At 41.5% G+C, this 15,085-nt stretch overlaps 1 protein-coding gene across 1 annotated transcript in view; it reads right to left on the bottom strand.

The window, feature by feature from the left end:
* LOC311116121 (uromodulin-like) overlaps positions 1-13,955 on the bottom strand; it is a gene marked incomplete at both ends in the record, with an annotated part of 39,057 nt that extends 25,102 nt beyond the window's left edge. Inside the window, 9 exons of the mRNA XM_084191253.1 lie at positions 9,433-9,508; positions 9,779-9,938; positions 10,171-10,416; positions 10,930-11,081; positions 11,283-11,488; positions 11,891-12,317; positions 12,474-12,547; positions 12,850-13,506; positions 13,889-13,955. Of these exons, the coding sequence (XP_084047379.1) occupies positions 9,433-9,508; positions 9,779-9,938; positions 10,171-10,416; positions 10,930-11,081; positions 11,283-11,488; positions 11,891-12,317; positions 12,474-12,547; positions 12,850-13,506; positions 13,889-13,955 (2,065 nt within the window). The remainder of the gene's footprint in view (positions 1-9,432; positions 9,509-9,778; positions 9,939-10,170; positions 10,417-10,929; positions 11,082-11,282; positions 11,489-11,890; positions 12,318-12,473; positions 12,548-12,849; positions 13,507-13,888) is intronic.
* Between the last annotated feature and the right edge of the window lie 1,130 nt (positions 13,956-15,085).

The raw sequence follows: 15,085 nt of genomic DNA, 5'->3' as shown, positions 1-15,085 counted from the left end.
GCTAGGCCACTCCAGGACCTTAATGTGCTTCTTCTTGAGCCACTCCTTTGTTGCCTTGGCCGTGTGTTTTGGGTCATTGCCATGCTGGAATACCCATCCACGACCCATTTTCAATGCCCTGGCTGAGGGAAGGAGGTTCTCACCCAAGATTTGACGGTACATGGCCCCGTCCATCGTCCCTTTGATGCAGTGAAGTTGTCCTGTCCCCTTAGCAGAAAAACACCCCCAAAGCATAATGTTTCCACCTCCATGTTTGACGGTGGGGATGGTGTTCTTGGGGTCATAGGCAGCATTCCTCATCCTCCAAACACGGCGAGTTGAGTTGATGCCAAAGAGCTCGATTTTGGTCTCATCTGACCACAACACTTTCACCCAGTTCTCCTCTGAATCATTCAGATGTTCATTGGCAAACTTCAGACGGGCATGTATATGTGCTTTCTTGAGCAGGGGGACCTTGCGGGCGCTGCAGGATTTCAGTCCTTCACGGCGTAGTGTGATACCAATTGTTTTCTTGGTGACTATGGTCCCAGCTGCCTTGAGATCATTGACAAGATCCTCCAGTGTAGTTCTGGGCTGATTCCTCACCGTTCTCATGATCATTGCAATTCCACGACGTGAGACCTTGCATGGAGCCCCAGGCCGAGGGAGATTGACAGTTCTTTTGTGTTTCTTCCATTTGCAAATAATCGCACCAACTGTTGTCACCCTCTCACCAAGCTGCTTGGCGATGGTCTTGTAGCCCATTCCAGTCTTGTGTAGGTCTACAATCTTGTCCCTGACATCCTTGGAGAGCTCTTTGGTCTTGGCCATGGTGGAGAGTTTGGAATCTGATTGATTGATTACTTCTGTGGACAGGTGTCTTTTATACAGGTAACAAACTGAGATTAGGAGCACTCCCTTTAAGAGTGTGCTCCTAATCTCAGCTCGTTACCTGTATAAAAGACACCTAGGAGCCAGAAATCTTTCTGATTGAGAGGGGGTCAAATACTTATTTCCCTCATTAAAATGCAAATCAATTTATAACATTTTTGACATGCGTTTTTCTGGATTTTGTTGTTGTTATTCTGTCTCTCACTGTTCAAATAAACCTACCATTAAAATTATAGACTGATCATGTCTTTGTCAGTGGGCAAACGTACAAAATCAGCAGGGGATGAAATACTTTTTTTCCCTCACTGTATAACTTCTAGTCCTACTAAAGCACATAGCTAGATAAAGGCACAGCAGGCAGCAGGCTGCAAATCTGTTTTCAAAGATGTACAAAAACAACTTACATTTGAACACCACCGCAGAAGCTTCGCTATTCGCCATCTTCCAAGTTGTTTACTTGAAGAGCTCTAGCTATCAACAAAGGCTCTAGCTGTGTGCAGCAAATTTTTTTCAGAAAAGTGTGCCGCAAATTTTACTACATGAAAAGCAGAAATGAGTATAACATCCTGTCATTTAAAGCATACTCGATTTTTGAAAATTCATATACTATCACACTTATTTTCACATACTGAGAATGTGTCATGCACGAATGTGTCGTTTTCCCGCTATTCGTTCATTTCGGTAGCACATCCCCATTTCTAAGAGCATGGCACTTCCAGGGTTGTGGGTTCGATTCCCTTGGGGGACCAGTACGAAAAAGAAAGAAAATGTATGCACTCTGGATAAGAGCGTCTGCTGAATGACTAAAATGTAATTATCAGCTGTTGTCAAAGCCAAATGAGTATGACATCCAGGTATTCAAAGTATACTTGATTCTAGAAATGTCACATACTATATATAAATTAAAAAAATCTGCATGTTCATACGGCCTACTATTTAGCACGCCACTGTGTGACCGGATTATTTCCCCAATAGCTAAACAACCGCACCTTCTGCACATGTGCTAGTTGGGCTGCCCAGAGGTGGAACAGGCTACTCTGGTGAATTTCAAATTGTTAGGTGTTGCATAATCATTGAGAAGCAAAATAACAGTTGTATGTGGTTAAAATGCAGAATGATTGCACCAATGCAATGTGTAGACAGGGCTAGGCTACATGTTACATGTGATGTTGTCATGTAGGCTAAATGCGTTTGGTTTCACCCCACATTTAGAATAAGGATATTGCAACGGTCGTGCAGCCTCTGCCTTTTCAAAAACTGAAAACAACCAAACTGCAAAGAATTCCAGTACCCTAAAACGGATCTTTCTGGTTCCTGTTTAGGTAAAAAAACAGAAAATGGCAGTTGCTCAAGTTGAGCCTGCTCTGAGAATCTTCTCCTGATAACAACCAACATTCCAAAGAATTCCAGCACTGGTCTTTCTGATTCTTCCCCTATGTGTAGTTGAAAGGCAGGCAATTAAATGAGTTTTTCTGTGTCAATTACATTTGATCTACATTTCAATCAGGCTTCAGAAAACAGCATGGCGCTACTACTGCGGCAACAAAAGTAGTTAATGGTAGAATTGATAAAGAAAAGGAAAGCCGCACACTCTAGGAGCTCAGATGCAATAATTTAATATCCTAATAACCAACGTTTCGACAGACAAGCTGTCTTCATCAGGGTATAATGACAAACACTGCGGGTCACTAGTTTATATAGTGTCAAAGGCCACACACAGGGAGAGGATCAAGAGATTCAATCATAGAGATCACACTGCTGGTGTCCTTTACAAAGGAGGGGAGCTGTTCTGCGAGAGGTCTAATAAAAAAGTCAACAAAGGTTGGTAAAGGGGCTGTTACTGCATCAATGCCCGCTACAATATGGCGCCCTGGAGGTTTTGTAACATTCTTGTGTAATTTCGGCAAAGTATAGAAAGTGGTAATTTTAGGGTGTTGAATAGCCCAAAAATCGTGTTATTTTATTCCAGAGAACAGTTTTTTGTATGTTCTGTTTATCTGTGAATGAACCAATGCTATTAGGCCACACCCGGCCATGATTACAGACACCTGCGTGTGTCCTTTGACACTATATAAACTAATGTTTGTCATTATACCCTGATGAAGACAGCTTGTCTGTCGAAACATTGGTTATTAAGATATTAAATTACGGTATTGCATCTGAGCTCCTAGAGTGTACTGCTTTCCTTTTCTTTATCAAGTGTTCTACTCCGTTAGCCAGCACCTTGCCTAAATAGGTGTGCGTTTCTTTCGCCTCTATATTAATGATAGAATTGATGCCATGGACAAGAAACAGCACTATGTCTCCCTTTTCATTGATCTGTCAAAGGCTTTTGACACCATTGATCATGACATCATGTTGCAACGACTTGTCAACATAGGATTATCTGATCAGGCAGTCTCATGGTTCAAGAGCTACCTGTCAGATAGAACTCAGTGTGTCCAGTTTGATGGCAACTCTCCAGAAGGGGGTGCCACAGGGCTCTGTTCTTGGACCCCTGTTTACTGTCTATATTAATAAAGTTGGTAAAAATGTGTCAAACGCTAGTTCATGTTTATGCTGATGACACGGTTATTAATTGTGCAGCAACACTGAATAAAGGCCTTTGATGAACTGCAATGTGCCGTTACTGTTGTCCAGGCTCAGCTCTGTCAGCTGAAGTTGCTTTTCAATTCAAATAAGACAAAGTTTATGGTTTTCAGAAAATCTAAGATGAAACCTCAGACTCTTCTATGTATAGTCGCTATGCAGGACATGCAGATAGAAAGGGTATCAACTTACAAGTACTTGGGTTTCTTGTTAGATGAGTGTCTCACCTTGAAACCCACATAGAAGGTCTTGAGGAAAAAGCTTAGGCTCAAGTTGGGGGTTTATTTTATTTTATAGTCTTTCTTTTGAAGCGAGAAAGGGACTTGTTTCCACCATCTTCTTGCCTGTAATCGACTATGGTAATACCCTGTTCATGTTTGCCCCTGTGGCGTCTTTACCTGTGATGGAGACTGTGTACACTGTGTTAAAACCCCTTAGAGTCGATGTCCGCGCCCCTGCGGAAATGTAATTAGCATCATAAAAAAAATCACCATAAAAATCTGTCTGTTTAAGCTAGAGATATCTGTTTTTTTGCATGGGCTGCTTCTCAATCCATCGCATCCGCCGATGTCGGCCTTCCGCATCTGAAAGGTGAAAGGTGGCAGAGCTACAGCGGTGTGTGTCAGACCATGAATGGAAGTATGCTGAACAAAAATGTAAACGCAATATGTAAAGTGTTGGCCCCATGTTTCGTGAGCTAAAATAAAAAGATCGCAGAAATGTTCCATACGCACAAAAATCGTATTTCTCACTCTCTGTTAGTGAACATTTCTCCTTTGCCAAGATAATCCATCCACTTGACAGGTGTGGCATATCAAGAAGCTGATTAAACAGCATGATCATTACACATGTGCACCTTGTGCTGGGGATAATAAAATACCAGTAGTGGTATTTGTAGCTGGTCCTCTGTAGCTCAATTGGTAGAGCATGGCGCTTGTAACGCCAGGGTAGTGGGTTCGATCCCCGGGACCACCCATACGTAAAAATTTATGCACACATGACTGTAAATCGCTTTGGATAAAAGCGTCTGCTAAATGGCATATTATATTATTATTATTATACCACTCTAAAATGTGCAGTTTTGTCACACAACACAATGCCACAGATGTCTCAAGTTTTGAGGGAGCGTGCAATTGGCATGCTGACTACAGGAATGTCCACCACAGCTGTTACCAGAGAATTGAATCTTAATTTCTCTACCATAAGCCACCTCCAACGTCGTTGTAGAGAATTTGGGAGTACGTCCAACCGGCCTCACAACCGCAGACCACGTATAACTACGCCAGCCCAGGACCGCCACTTCTGGCTTCTTCACCTGCGGGATTGTCTGAGACCAGCCACCCGGACAACTGATGAAACTGAGGAGTATTTATGCCTGTAATAAAGCCCTTTTGTGGGGGAAAACTATTTCTGATTCAAATCAAATCACATTTATTTATAAAGCCCTTTTTACATCAGCAGATGTCACAAAGTGCTATACAGAAACCCAGCCTAAAACCCCAAACAGCAAGCAATGCAGATGTAGAAGCACGGTGGCTAGGAAAAACTCCCTAGAAAGGCAGGAACCTAGGAAGAAACCTGGAGAGGAACCAGGCTCTGAGGGGTGGCCAGTCCTCTTCTGGCTGTGCCGGGTGGAGATTATAAGAGTACATGGCCATTAAGGCCAGATTGTTCTTCAAGATGTTCAAACGTTCATAGATGACCAGCAGGGTCAAATAATAATCACAGTGGTTGTAGAGGATGCAACAGGTCAGTACCTCAGGAGTAAATGTAATTTGGCTTTTCATAGCCGAGCATTCAGAGGTCGAGACAGCAGGTGCGGTAGAAAGAGAGAGAGAGAGAGAGAGAGAGTCAAAATAGCAGGTTCCGGGACAAGGTAGCACGTCCGGTGAACAGGTCAGGATTCCATAGCCGCAGGCAGAACAGTTGAAACTCGATCAGCAGCACGACCAAGTGGACTGGGGACAGCCAGGAGTCATCAGGCCAGGTAGTCCTGAGGCATGGTCCTAGGGAGAGGGGAGGGAGAGAGGGAGAGAGAGATAATTAGAGGGAGCATACTTAAATTCACCCAGGACACCAGATAAGACAGGAGAATTACACCAGATATAACAGACGGACCCTAGCCCCCTGGCACATAGACTATTGCAGCATAGATACTGGAAGCTGGGCCTGGCTCCCCATTGGCTGGGCCTGGCTCCCAAGTGGGTGGGCCTATGCACTACCGGGCCCACCCATGGCTGCGCCCCTGCCCAGTCATGTGAAATTGGTCTCCATTTTGCTCTATGTCCCACAAGTTTCATGGGACTCCTCTGAAGGTAACCGGTAAAAGTTTTAAAATGAATGGAAGTATGGAGGTAGTTTTGTGCCTACCCCCAAAAATCGGGTTAAATACATGTAAAGAATATACATATATATATTTCCTGAGCTTTTTTATATCTCCTAGATAAAGGACAGACAATTCAAAAACATATTCATAATGATTTCTTTAAAACTGTCTTTTTTTCCATTTATGAATGTGTTATTCAATGTGTTTCTATGGGCTTTAGTAGTCAAAGTCCAAATTCAATATTTTATCAAATCATTTAGTAATTTTTTCGGGATACCTAAAGTTCAAAATTCAAAATCAAATAGCTAAAGGATCCATGGTATGAACATCTTAAAACAATTCCATATGTTAGCTTTGAACCCCCAAACGGCTTAGACTCTTAGGAATTAACCTGTCTCCTCCCCTTCACCTACACTGATTTGAAGTGGATTTAACAAGTGACATCAATAAGGGATCATAGCTTTCACCTGAATTCACCTGGTCAGTCTGTCTTGGAAAGAGCGGGTGTTCTTAATGTTTCGTATACTCAGTGTGAAAATAAGGATATACATTCCTGAGGCACTAAAGTAAAGGCACTAAAGTAAAACTGCTAAAAAATTTTGCAAATAAATTAACTTTATATATCTGAATACAAAGCTTTATGTCTGGGGAAAATCCAACACAACACATCACTGAGTACCACTCTTCATATTTTCAAGCAAGGTGGTGGTTGCATCATGTTATGGGTATACTTGTCATCGGCAAGAATTAGGGAGTTTTTTTTTTTAAGGATAAAAATAAACAGAATACAGCTATAAGCACAGGCAAAATCCTAGAAGAAAACCTGGTTCAATCTGCTTTCTAACAGACACTGGGTAACGAATTCACCTTTCAGCAGGACAATAACCTAAAACACAAGGCCAAATCTACACCGAAGTTGCTTACCAAGATGACATTGAATGTTCCTGAGGGGCCTAGTTACAGTTTTGACTTAAATTGGCTTGAAAATCTATGGCAACACTTGAAAATGGCTGTCTAGCAATGATCAACAACCAACTTGACAAAGCTTGAAGACTTCTTAAAATAATAATTTGTAAATATTGTACAATCCAAGTATGCAAATCTCTTAGAGACTTACAAAGAAAGGCTCACAGCTGTAATCGCTGCCAAAGGTGATCCTAACATGTATTGGCTCAGGGGGTTGAATACTTACATTGCATTTGGAAAGTATTCAGACCCCTTCCCTTTTTCCACATTTTGTTACGTTACAGCCTTATTCTAAAATTGATTAAATTAATTGTTTTCCTTATCAATCTACACACAATACCCCATGACGACAAAGTGAAAAGAAGTTTTTAGAAATGTTTGCACATTTATTAAAAATAAAAAACAAAATACTTTATTTATTTACAAAATAGACCGCTGCACCACTCGGGAGAATATAATGACTTTTAAACAGATGAAGAGATTGAAAACATGAAGAAAGAATATTAAAAGGAGAATTCCCCCACTTTTCAACCTCATATTAATTATCTCCAGCACGATGTCAGTATCTACGTACAGTGTGGTCCGAGATTATTGACACCCTTGAAAAAAGATGATCAATTATGACTGTATAAAATAAATAATTCAAATACTGAGCTATATTGTATGCAAAAAAAATTGTGGAATGATGTAAGGGATAAACGCAGACGTTCTGTACATTGCCTTGGAAATAATGGATGACACAGCGGGACGAGACAGAGCCGAGTTTGATTGCAAGGTGTCCCGATATCTTATTTTTAAAATCTTATTTTTTTCAACTGTCTCATTATCTGGTTTTAATGTCCATTCTAGAATGCCCTTCTAGCCAATCAGAAACTAATATTCAACAATGCTGTGGTATAAATTATTTTATACTTATACAATTGCTCAGATACAAAAAAATATTTTAACAAGTCATACTTTTTCTCTCAAAAAGGTAATTAGTGACACCCCTAAAGATTCTTATCAATAAAGTAGTCAAAAATGTAGTATTTGGTCCCATATTCCTAGTACGCAATAACTACATCAAGGTTGTGACTCTACAAACTTGTTGGATGCATTTGCAGTTCGTTTTGGTTGTGTTTCAGATTATTTTGTGCCCAATAGAAATTAATGATTAATAATGTATTGTCATTTTGGAGTCACTTTTATTGTAAATAAGAATAGAATATGTTTCTAAACACTTCTACATTAATGTGGATGCTACCATGGTTACGGATAATCCTATATGAATCGTGAATAATGATGAGTGAGAAAGTTACAGAGGGTCAAAGAACATACCCCCAAGACATGCTAACCTCTCACCATTACCAATAACAGGGGAGGTTAACATGTCTTGGGAGTATGGGACAAAATACTAAACTTTTGACTACATTATTTATAAGAATCTTTAGGGGTGTCAATAATTTTAACCTCTACCGTTTTGAGAGAAAAAAGTATTACTTGTTAAACAAAATATATTTCTCTGAGCAATTGTATCAGTAAAAAAATATATAATTTCCCTTTTATTTTGGCATAAAATATAGCTCAGTATTTGAAACATGTATTTGAAACAGTCATTATTGCTCATATTTATCAAGGATGTTAATCATTTGGGACCCCAGTGTGAAAATGGCGTGTTTCTATGATCGGTGGTTAAAAAGATAAGAAGAAAGGTCCTAAAAAACAGTAGGATCTAAAGTTTTAAAAAAAACAGGGGTTTTTGTAGCCAGAGGGAGGGTATATTCTTGCTCCACACCTCACCACAAATCTCATAGTATTTGAAAATCAATGTTTTTAAAAGATTTAAACTTTTGTTGATGTCATCGGGTAGAACTTTGTAACTTTTTTATTTATTTTTGTTGCAAAACTTAGAAATGTGCAGTTTTCACATATGTAGACAGTTTGTTTCCTCTTTCTAAGTCTGCTGTTGTGTGTCGTGATGATGCAGACTTCTACCAGTGTTTTTGTGGTAATACTGACGCCTACTGGTTCGTCATTGTCTTGACTGATCCCAATGAGAAAGAACCAAGCTATAGCAATGGTCCAGTACATGCTCAGTACATTATTCAAACGTGAATACATTGATACATACATTTATCATCTTTATTAACACTATTAAATTGCTGCACATACAAAGCACTTTAGAGTAATAGGATTAAATAATATTTTCTTTAAAATAAAAGTTATTGCTGCAGTGCAAACTAGAAAAGGGAGATGTGTGTCCAGCACATACACTTTCTGTCCTCAAGCCTTAGTTTAAGGTTCAACAATGAATTTGTGTTGGTTCAAAAATACATATTTTCCCAATTATTCTAGCCATACAAGAAATATAAAAATAGCCTTAAAATATACTTTTTTATAACTGGATATGAAATATGAAATGGTTTGGTTTATGACATAAATGATGTATAGGTGAGATAGGTTTATGAACTTCACATAAATCATTTAGATAATTGGATGCATTGTTTATTAACGATACAGGAAGCATGACAGGGATTCAGGAAGATCTATCTTCATTTTGGGACCCTGAATGTCAAAAACAAATACACAGTTAGTTAGTTAGTTAGTTACCTGAGTGTCCATCACTGACATCAAAATAATTTGTTTGATTGACATCTATTAACTTATTGGTTTTGAGTGATAACTTATGAGGTCATACTAACAGGTGATTGGTCCGATGGTGAGGGGTTCGAGGGGGACGGAAGAGGTGACAGAGCGGTATTTCCTTTTGGCGCACACCTGAGGAGAGAGACGAGAAGGAGTCAGAGAGACCAGAGAGAGACAGAGAGACCAGAGACTGAGACAGAGAGACCAGACATTGAGACAGAGAGACTCAGGAGAGTCAGAGAGACCAGACACTGAGACAGAGAGACTCAGGAGAGTCAGAGAGACCAGACACTGAGACAGAGAGACTCAGAAGTGTCAGAAACCACCACACACAAAATGAGTGAGACCAGAGAGAGACCACAAACTGAGTGGATGAGCCAGCGGGAAAGATGCAGGACTCACTGGAGTGCAGGAGGAGCTCCTCTGGTCACACAGGCTGAGTCTGCAGTGCAGGAAGACGTCCCGGTAGTCCCCCTGGTACAGGAACAGCAGAGCGGAGAAGCGAGCCCTGAGGGACGAGCCGCTCTCCTCCACCCTCACCTGACGGAATTCAGTCGGACATCTAGGAAACAGGGAGGGCCAGGGTTTAAGTTAGATAACGCAACACAAAATACACAAACATTAGGGGCCGGTTTCCCAGACACAGATTAAAGCCTGGTCCTGGATTAAAAAGCATTCTAAATGGAGAAGCTCCATTTAAAGTGTTTTATAGTCCAGGACAAGGCTTAATCTGTGTCTGGGAAAACCTCCTCCATATGTTCCTTGAGTATGAACCAAGACACACACACACATACTTGTTCTGAATGATGTAGTATCGCATGATGTCCTCTGGGTCGGGGGATTGCGTGGCATAGCAGTCCTCCAGAACGACCACAAAACGCTCAGTCTCTGACTCCTCTACGGACACACCCACGTGCAGCACGGAACCCACCGGCAAGGTGACTCCGCCCGCTGGGTAAGCCTCTGTGAAGTTGTCGTTGCGGTACAGAGTCATGTTGGAGCCCACTTTGGAGCCCTTACCGACTTTGGCATCCTTCAGCCTGTCAAAGGGGTGAATAGGAGATTTAGTTAATAAGAGATGCAGTCAGAGATGATGAACGACAAACAAAGTGCCTTGGGTCTGACAAATGCACTTTACAGGATAAATACAATTAATGTTATTCTTATTAATAATAATAATAATAATAATAATAATAATAATAAATACACTATTTTTGAAGCGCTTTTCAAGACACCCAAAGTCACTTTACATAGGCAAGATATTAAATTATTATTATTAATAATATTATTAGCTAACACTATTACACAGCTAGCTTCAACTGAGTATTTTCGTGGAATAACAAGAACAACCAGTACTGTGATGAGTGGACGGAGGGGCAAACCTCTTAACTATCTAAAGGATCATCAAGAAACACCGTTTTAGAGTAATAACTGTCTATGCATTAACAGAATACTGACAGTTCAACATGTGTTAGCCTACATTGTTCTACATTGTGTTACATTGTGTTACATTGTCCATGTTCTACATTGTTTACTGTAACGTCTCCACTTACGACAGGTAGGGTTTGATGGCCACATCCAGGCTGGTCTCTGATTCCAGAGGATAGGCACAGGAGAAAGGCACGCTCACGGGTCGGGTGAATGATACATTGCGAATGTGGTAGACAAATAAACTGTTGGAGAAGATGGCGTCAGTTCCGTTTGTCTGGGAAAAGGGGGAAAAGGGAAGAAGATTAGAAGCTAGGAGAGGACCTCTCACCAGTTCTCAATACAATTCTTGGACAATTGGATTTCAGTTAATCAATTAATCATTTTCTGTTGATGGCAACATGTCTCACATCAAGTGTTCTCTGTTGAAAGTTTTGGTGAGGAACGGGGTGAACTGGTCGGGGGGGGGGGTTCTCACCTCGAGAGTGTTTCCACAGGTGCCCTCCATGCGCTCCACCTGGTACCATACCATGCCGTCACGCTCTTCGTGAACGTTGCACCGGGGGTCGGCCAGGTTAGCAGTGGTGGCGTCTAGACCAGCGGCCTCCAGGTTCGTCCTGTTGAGACCCACCTGTATCAGGCTCCGCCCACACACCACCTCTGGGCGGAGCAAAACAGGCTGATCTGTAAGAGAGAAAGAGAGGGAGAGAGGGTTAAGAAAAGACAGAAAACAGGAAAGAATGTTATTCAAGAACCCCAAATGAAAAGAAGGAATTACACATTCTCATATACACTCTTAGAAAAAAGGGTTCCAAAAGGGTTCTTCGGCTGTCCCCATAGGATAACCCTTTTTGGTTCCAGGTAGAACCCTTTTTGATTCCAGGTAGAACCCTTTTTGATTCCAGGTAGAACCCTCTAGGGAAGGGGTTCTACTTGGAACCCAATAGGGTTATACCTGGAACCAAAAAAGGGTTCTTCAAAGGGTTCTCCTATGGGGACAGCCGAATAACCCTTTTAGGTTCTAGATAGCACCTTTTTTCAAGGAGTGTACATAGGACCTCAATCAGGTGTTTTCTGAGGACTCACTTTGCCTCTCACACCACCAGGTGACGCCATCATTGCTCACGCAGGTCTCCCCCGCTCTGCAGGTACCACACATGGCTTTTGGCGTAGTCATGGCAACCTGTGACTGCGTTGTTGTTGTCGTGCGATTGTTGTCTACTGGTGTTTTTGTCGAGGTGACATCTACTGGTGATTTTGTCATAGTGATGTTTCTTACGGGTGTTTGTGTTGCCGTGGTGATCTTAACAGGTGTTTGTGTTGTTATTGTGTCTTTTACAGGTGTTTGTGTTGTCGTGGTGACCTTAACAGGTGTTTGCATTATCGTGGTGATCTTAACAGGTGTTTGCGGTGTCGTGGTGATCTTAACAGGTGTTTGTGTTGTCGTGGTGATCTTAACAGGTGTTTGTGTTGTTGTGGTGTATTTTAATGGTGTTTGTGTTGTCGTGGTGACCTTTACAGGTGTTTGCATTATCGTGGTGATCTTAACAGGTGTTTGCGGTGTCGTGGTGATCTTAACAGGTGTTTGTGTTGTCGTGGTGATCTTAACAGGTGTTTGTGTTGTTGTGGTGTCTTTTACTGGTGTTTGTGTTGTCGTGGTGACCTTTACAGGTGCTTTTGTTGTTGTGGTTGTTGCAGTTGTTGTTGTGACTGGTTTTGGTGTTGTGGTGAGAGCTGCCACATCTGGAACAAGGAGTTAAACAGGAGACACAGTTATGAGGGAACATTCATCGCTCATGTTTTGAAATAACTAGTATGCTGGTATTACTAGAATCATACAATAGGCCTATATGAATGTACTGGATGAATATGCTGAGTACTGTTGATATCTAGGGCCATAAGAAGAACATCATGGTGTATATAACCAGCTTTACTAAGCAGTAAACAGTAAAAAAAAAAAGCTACAATAACTTCAATTCAAAAGGCAGAACAACAACAAGCCAAGCCCCCCTCAGAACTTGGAAAAGCAGGCGGCGAAACCTTACATGCACAATAGGCGAAGTAGCACCCGGGCGGCATGACGAACTTGTACACAAAGTAGTTCCCGGGGCAGGCCTTGACGTGGATGGGCTGAGACTGCACCCAGCAGCATACTCCTCTGAAGCTGGCGCACACTGCACTCCGGACAATCGCATCCACCTGCTGGGGGTGAGGGAACGCCAGCCACAAGGGAGCCTGGGTGCCGCACATGAACGACTCCACGCACTTGTCCGGCATGGACACACTCTGGTTACCGATGAACATGCGGTAATAGCCGTCCCAGTGGACGTTGCGGTCGCAGTGCTTCTCGCCCTCATTGTTGTTAGTGGAGCGCCACGCTTCATTCAGCACTGTGTGTCTCTTGCAGGGGTCGGCGCACTGCTGGATGCCGTCGACCGTGATGCAGTCCTCCCCGTCGGCGCACTCATAAAAGCCGCAGTTGAACCGGACATGGGCAAGGTTGCTGTTGGAGGTGGGATAGGAGCGGCGGACACGGTGAGGGGCGTGGTGGTCGGCACCGGCGTCGTTGTGGCCAGGTGTGCAGATGAGGCCGTCGCCGGAGAAGCCCTTCTTACAGGTGCATGTGATATCACCTGCCATGAGTGAGGTGTGGTGGCAGACGGCTTGTTCGTGACACGCCTCGCAGCTGGTGACAATCGTACCTGTGGGAATTTGGGAATATATGGGTTCATCTTCTTTTTAGGTTGTGGTATCATGATACACCTGAATTGTTTTGATGCAACCATTTTTAGGTTCTGAGACTAAAGAGCAGAGAAAATACAGAAGTAAATTGTGTGGTGGGTTATATACTATTATACTGTATATAAATACTTAGTAAATACAATACTTAATACATAATACATGTATCCCTATACTGTCAACTCTAACCAAATATATTTTATCTCAATATGGCAGAACTAAAATAACACACTCAAAAAGAAAATCAAATTTAGAAAATGATGTATTGTTTGTCATATATAGTATTCATTATGTAATATACATACATATTTAGATGTATTAAATATATAGTATAATTGTCTGTACCTGAGGTATGTCCAGTGCTGGACAGAACCAGTAGAGGCCCCAGCAGAGCTACCAAGATCATCCTCATCAACAGTAGTTCCTTATCCAGGGGCAGAAACGGGGAACACAACCTGAAGGAAAAAACACTGCTTTTATTCCTCCACACTGTATCCACTATTTACCTCATCTGGAAAGGCAGTCACTTTTAAATGCACTCTAAATAAACGTTTGATTTTATTTAATTGTATCTATACAGGTCATCTATGTGATTTAAAAAATATATATATATTTTAAAGGACAACTGTCACAAGACTGCAATAAACCACGTTAAAAAACAAATGTTATGAAACATCAAATATATACATTTTTGCATAGTAAGCATAAACATACAAATTCTCTGGAGGGTATTATAACATTTCAAACTTAGTCAGTTCAGATATACTCATTTCACCAAACCAAAAAGATCTAACTTTGTTGAACCATACAGTATGACTAGTGATCTGAGAGGAGTACTGACTTACCAAATCTGGATGCTGCCTGCTAGAACCCACCTGTTAGCTGGGAATTTATACACTGGTTACAGGGGAGTGGGGAAACGTGACACATTGTGCAATATTCCCAGGGACAATACCCTAGCCTGGGTTCCAGTCTGTTTAGCTGTCATTCCACTCCTTGCCACTCCTTGTCATGACAAACAGTTTGGCAATGACACAGAGTACAAGGAGTGAAATGTCAGCAGAAACTGACTGGATTTCAGGCTAACAATAGGTCTGGAAGAGGTTGAATCACAACTATCAACGTTCATACGTAAGGAATGCAACAAACAAACCATTCAAACCTGGGCTGTGATTAAGCTAAAGTCTATATGCTTTGTTGGGTAGCGTGTCAGATAAATTGGATGTTTTCAAATGGATTAAGCGAACTTAAAAGAAATCTCCAAAACCTTAAATCAACAGGACAGGTGTGGAGGCTGATTGGTGGCATTAAGGGCAACACCAGAGGATTTATGAGGTGAATAATGCCTCACGATAACCCAGAGAACCACTTAACATTTGGCTGACTTCTTACCCCCAAGACATGCTAACCTCTCACCATTACAATAACAGGGGAGGTTAGCATTTTTTTGGGGATGGATATGATATTTATGCCTCTGTAACTTTCTTACTCATTATTCACATTTCATTCAGGATTATCTGTAACCATGGTAGCATCCACATT

Source organism: Coregonus lavaretus, assembly GCF_964263955.1.
Source record: "Coregonus lavaretus genome assembly, contig: HAP1_SCAFFOLD_288, whole genome shotgun sequence".
Classification (NCBI taxonomy): Eukaryota; Metazoa; Chordata; class Actinopteri; order Salmoniformes; family Salmonidae; genus Coregonus; species Coregonus lavaretus.
Note: the sequence above shows the minus strand (reverse complement) of the source record. Positions and strands in the feature narration are given on the sequence as shown.